The 6159-nt window shown below is 33.2% G+C and overlaps 1 protein-coding gene across 3 annotated transcripts; it reads right to left on the reverse strand.

Moving 5' to 3' along the window:
* Nucleotides 1-1060: 1060 nt before the first annotated feature.
* On the reverse strand, nt 1061-5252 carry LOC140807519 (fatty-acid-binding protein 2-like). 3 transcript variants are annotated; one of them, XM_073164392.1, is made up of 11 exons: nt 5104-5252; nt 3907-4469; nt 3569-3800; nt 3014-3089; nt 2822-2924; nt 2513-2581; nt 1994-2030; nt 1836-1910; nt 1701-1752; nt 1500-1544; nt 1061-1428 (listed from the first exon to the last, which is right to left on the reverse strand). In XM_073164392.1, the coding sequence occupies exons 2-11, from the start codon at nt 4398-4400 to the stop codon at nt 1331-1333; spliced, it is 1281 nt and encodes a 426-aa protein (XP_073020493.1). In that variant the 5' UTR covers nt 4401-4469; nt 5104-5252; the 3' UTR covers nt 1061-1330. The 3 variants fall into 3 exon arrangements, with proteins under 3 accessions (XP_073020493.1, XP_073020491.1, XP_073020492.1); XM_073164390.1 differs by having other exon boundaries at nt 1061-1544; XM_073164391.1 differs by having other exon boundaries at nt 1061-1544; nt 3907-4492.
* Nucleotides 5253-6159: the final 907 nt, after the last annotated feature.

Here is a 6159-nt window from a genome sequence, read left to right on the forward strand (position 1 = left end):
GTGGTTGGATTGATAGATATTAGATCTATTGATGTCACAACTTTGATTTACTCGGATAAGTGTATCAATCCGTATCAAATTATGTTGTTTCAAAACTTTTTAAAAAGTAATTAAAGAAATGTAAATGGAATTGAAAATAAATAAAAGAGATAGGGCAAAAATTTGTGTGAGACGGTCTCACGGGTCGTATTTGTGAGACGGATCTCTTATTTGGGTTATCCATAAAAAAGTATTATTTTTTATGCTAAGAGTATTACTTTTTATTGTGAATATGGGTAGGGTTGACCCGTCTCACAGATTAAGATCCGTGAGACTGTCTCACATGAGACTCACTCAAGAGATAGATATGACTAAAGAGAATATATTGGTTATACATGAATAACCGTTTTATCAACAATAATCGTGGAAAATATTGATTATTAAAATAATCAATTCCAGAATAATATGAATAAATAACATAATTTTTTTATATGTAAATAAATATATAATTAATATTAAAGACATCCTTTTAAAAATTATGAAATATCAAGATATTAAATGACGGAGAATTATGAAGATATTAATTTGAAAAGTAGGTCTCTTGTGAGACGATCTTACGCATCTTTATCTGTGAGACGGGTTAACACTATCGATATTTACAATAAAAAGTAATACTTTTAGCAAAAAAAAAAAGTAATACTTTTCATGGATGTCTCAAATAAGAGATCGTCTCACAAAATACGACCCGTGAGACAGGCTCACACAAGTTTTTGCCTAATTTGAATCACAAACATTTCGCTAATGTGCATTAATTTGTCAATATTTATGGATCAATATGCATATCAAATTTATGAATCTTTAAATCAGAATCATTTCACAAATATGTATTCATTTGTCAATGTTTATAGCTCATAATGTGTCTAATTTATGAGTCTTTGTGGGAGAAACAAATCAGACTATTTGTTATCATATTTCAATGAATGAATTGACCAAATATAGAGATAATTTTATGATTTCTAATAATACATTTTTCCACGAACAACGCACGCACATCGGCACATGTCTTAAAAACAGTCAGAACCACAAAAAACTTTTAATTTAAGCAAAAATACACAGAAAATAATATTATAAATATACTTAAGACATGCTCCCAGAACATTGGTCGGTCTACCTACAAAAAAATCATTTATAGGAAAATACATTAAACAGTAAACACCTCGGCTGTAATAGTCTGGGGATTTGTCAAATATTCAAACCACCAGTCCAACTTCTGCTATAGCATTTATATGGAACAGATCTCTACAAGTTGGGAGCACCAATGTATCAATAAAGTGTTCCTAAGAAAGTTGCTTCAGCATTTCCTAATCATATTGGCCACGTTTTTCCCTATCTCTTCTTTTGTTTGCTCGCACACGGGTATATCGCCGATGTACATATCGAAAAAAGCCCCTGTAACAAGAAATATATCGACTGTAAAATAACGATAAACAAGAAAGTAGTGATAGCGGAGTTCGACTTACTGCACAAATCTTTGCTTTGGACTGCTCCAATGTGATTTCCTCCAACTGCACAAACAAAAAAGAGATTACGCGTCACATTGGAAGACTGTTTCTTCTATATTTTAAGGTCTTAATTGTATCGCATTCGCCAAAACACAAAAGGTTGGGCAAGATGGCCACTACAAGTATAGCAGAACATTGCAGTTCTTATTTGCTTCTTACCTTCAGTAATTATATGTCCATCAGCTGTACGCCTGAAATCAATTATTGTTCCCTGAATATTTTGAATATACTCAGAAATGTATCTCTGAATGGAACATAAGATAAGAAACTAAAAGATCAAATTTTGATCTTTACCATGTTTAAGGGAATGTCTTGTGAAAATAATGAACCAAAGGCATCTATGCAGCGAAAGTCAGCGTTAGGGTTTGTCTAAAACAGTAAAAAAAATGTCAGTCCCAATAATTTGAGGAAACGCTACAACAGATAACAGGTAAAAGTGTGTAAGTACTTACTTTGGTCAATCGAGCTCGGAGAGACTTTTCAAAAGCACTAACAACAAAGAATTGAAAAAAAATGAATCAGAAACATTTGTAGGTTATAGTTACATATGCATATATGTCTTCTTTCATTCTCTTTAAACCAGTGTTGATGCAATCACGTAAGTTTTGCCCCTTGAGACATCATGAGTGGGCATTTTTTAGAATATAACATCTCTCCACAGGCAAATCTCTTTATATGTATGGGGAGAATATCAAAAAATTGAAAAAATTGTAAAGTTTCTCCATTCGAGGATGTTTTAGAAGCTAATAAATGTTACCCACAGCCAATCCAAGTATCATTATCTTTTTTTTTGATAGGAAACTAATTTTATTAGAATAATTAAAGATTACATATTATGTGCGGATGAATATTCCGCAACAATGTTACAAGACTACTAACATAAGGAACACCTCAATGAGAGCAACAGACAAAACTCAAGACCATACATCATTATCTTTTAAATGAGAATGCTTGAGCAACGCATAACTTACTCTTTCACAGCATTGATTTTGATTCCATTGCAACTGACCACAAGTCTAAGTGTCATGTTGATATCCTCCCTGCAGCACATCGCCCAAATATTGACGAGAAGTGTTCCAAGAAACATTCAATTCAAAAACAGTTTGTCAAAGGCAGAGGCACCTCATCTCCTCAATCATACAACAATTCAGTGCATGCCAATTAATTAGTCAAATGTATGGACAATAGGGTTGATAGGACTTGGTTTCTAGAATCGAGTCACACTATGTGTGTGCGGGTAAAAAAAATCATAAGATAATTCAGTAAACGTTACGACAAACCTAAGAAGATCCTGATAAAAATCCCGGCGCTTGTTCAACTCATATTCTGGAATGCAAGCATATTTTGGCCCCAATTTCTCACAAATGTCAAACGGATGAACATCTGTAGGGAGAGGCTCTATGAGCTAGTAACATAGGAACTTGATGCAATAAAATATTTTTAAAGGTTACAAAAGCTGGTCAAGCACTTACAAAAGCCAAATGCATATATATTTAGGGATTTAATTCTGATGATTGTCATTATTCTAGATCCAGTTCCAACAAGGACCTGAAAATTAGGCAACATTGTCAGCAAGCATTAACCATAACAGAAATCCAAAGGCAAATGTGAAAGGATGGCTTAATAGTAAATTAAGCATACTGCTCTTTACATCTAATCAGCATTAGGATTGGCACATAAAAAATCACAAGGGCAAAAACCATCTTAATTAGGAGAACACATTTCCATTTGTTTGTGATTATCGTGCATTCGAAAAAGTAAAATTAAAACCATCTTAATTAGGAGAAAACATTTCAATTTGTTTGTGATTATTCGAAAAAGTAAAATTATATGTCGCACTCACAAGTTCTTATGTTTTTTTATTCCACTACCCCATATAGGAAAGAGTATCAAAGTTATTTTAGATCACAAATAATCGATGCACTGCACTGCATCTCTTGTAAGAGTCATAGCCAACTACTAAATCAGAAAATAGAAGCAAGAAAACTGAAACCTTTGGCCAAAAGATTTAGATATGATGTACTTACCTCTGGATTGAAATTGGAATCCCTTTCTCCATTCATTCTGCTGTCCAACATGGTGGGGAATTCGATGCCTGTTCTGGCCTCAACTGCATTCTTAGAAAAAGCTAAACTCTGGAGATAAAGATCATTGAAGGGTCCGCATCCTCCATTTTCAATCTCACAGGGCTTTTGGTCTATACACGCCTGTGTCTCCATAGAGCTTGTTTCTAGTGGAAAAGCTAGTGCATTTGTAGCGCTAAGAAAAACAAAATGAAAAGGTAAAATAAAAAACCAAATAAGAAAGAAGCAAAAGAATGTACCACAATAATAGTTAATAAAGAAGATAAAACAACTGCACCTACACATTTGTGAATGGTGGTACCAACATGGCAGCTAATGAAATCAATGGAAATGTCTGAATCCGTTCAGTTTCTCTATACAATTGCTTCAGGGTAAAACTCGATATCTTTCTGAAAATGGAAGGTTTCTTTCTAGACCTCGCCTTCCACCAAAATCCCGTTAATTCCCGTCTTACTGAAGAAATATGCTTTACATGTGTATAAGATTTACTATAGCTGGAATTGGAACCAATATGATCACCCTGTAGTTTGGAATTGCTGGTATTCGACCCTGTGGCAAGCCATAACACTAGAGCACCAGAAAATTTTGACATGCAATTAAAAGCCTCTTGAAGAACAACACTTCCATGTAGATAAAGACATCTTGAACTGTCAACGAATGAAGCAATATGAGAGAGCCAATGACACCTTGAACCACGTGGCATAAGGAGATCTGTTGAAAAAATGTCAGATGACCCGCCATCCCGGTCAATGAAGAACAAAAAGTTGTTCCTCATATCCAACCACCACTTGATTTTTACACAATGAAGGAAACCCTGTGACAACTCTCTCTTTGTATAGTTTAGCTACACCACAAATATATTGAAACCTGCTTAATTTCATACGAGAACTAACAGAATATTTAGTAATTTCAAACAAAAAAAAGCAAAAGAAGATTCTTCGATGGAGAAAATAAGAAATGCCTACAACAACTCGCAATAAAAAAATCCCAGTAACCAAAAAGATTAAAATTCAAGATCTAAATGTTGCAACAAGATTAGTACAACAACTAACCCTAAAAGAATTCGTACCATACGTTAGATTATATTTCTAAGGTGAAAAAAACAAATCTTAAAGTACCTTTTCAGATTACAAAGAGAACTACAAAGTTGAAGGTCGAAGAAAATTTTAATTACTCTCGAATTAAAAACAACATAAAAAAACTCAACCTAGACAAGCAAATTAAAAGCACAAGTCTGTCGCATTGATCAATATTCTTGGATCAATTCACAAATACTAGGAGAATGCAAAATCCCACCAGGAAACATTAACAATGAACCACCATCCCGATCAAATACATTGATCTTGAACAATAAAAAAATCTTGGAATGGGTAGGTCACCATGAAGCATGCCATTTCATCATCCAAACAATCAAACTATGTACCGATTAAAGCAAAAGTGCAAAACGCAACAAAAAGGGAAAAAAAAACGGAACAAACCTGTGAAAAAGGTAAAGAACTGAACACGGAAAAGACCTTCAATATGCTTTTAGCAAATATTTCTCAGGCAAATCTAAAAGTTTCATCAAGAAAATTGCACAAACATTAGGAGGAAAAAGAATATTCTTCTAATGTCACGTTCACGAAACGAAGTTATATACTTCGTACATTTCCAAAAGACTTCCTTTGACAAGTCGCACTTTCACGCTGGTTAACAACGTGTTGGCAATTATTCGTTATTTAATTGGGTGAAAAACGTGTTCTTCTTGTTATGAGACCACGTGTCAATTCTATTAGGTTCTATTTATCGAAGGATCATTTTGTATTATTAATCTCATATACGTCAAACGCTTGTCGGACCAATAATGTTCCATTTTATTTCAAAAAATAAAATAAAAAATAGAAGCAATGTTTCTTTCTTTTTTTTTTCCTTCAACGTATCTTGAAAGATAAAAATTTATTTGACATCTAATCGGTCAATTTTATGATATAGATATCAGAGTGGGTCTCATGTGATACCGTTTCACGGATTTTAATCTGTGAGACGAGTCAACCCTACCTATATTTACAATAAAAAATAATATTCTTAATATAAAAAGTAATACTTTTTTCATGGATGACCCAAATAAGATATTCATCTCACAAATACGACCCGTGAGACCGTCTCACACAAGTTTTTGCCTAGATATGATTAATCATTAAAAAATATGATTTTTTACGTTAAAAATACTACTTTTAATTGTAAATATAAATAGAGTTGACTCGTCTCACGAATAAATATTTATTGGACTAACAATATTCTATTTTTGTTTTAACAAATTAATAATGCTCTATTTTCATATTTAGTTGTTTAATGAAGGACAAAAATTTGTGTGAGACGGTCTCACGGGTCGTATTTTGTGAGGCGGATATCTTATTTGAGTCATCCATGAAAAAATATTACTTTTTATGCTATGAGTATTACTTTTTATTGTGAATATCGGTAGGGTTGACTCGTCTAATAGATAAAGATTCGTGAGACCGTCTCACAATAGACCTACTCATAATGAAGTATTG

This window comes from Primulina eburnea, chromosome 12 (genome assembly GCF_022965805.1).
Source record: "Primulina eburnea isolate SZY01 chromosome 12, ASM2296580v1, whole genome shotgun sequence".
Lineage (NCBI taxonomy): Eukaryota > Viridiplantae > Streptophyta > Magnoliopsida > Lamiales > Gesneriaceae > Primulina > Primulina eburnea.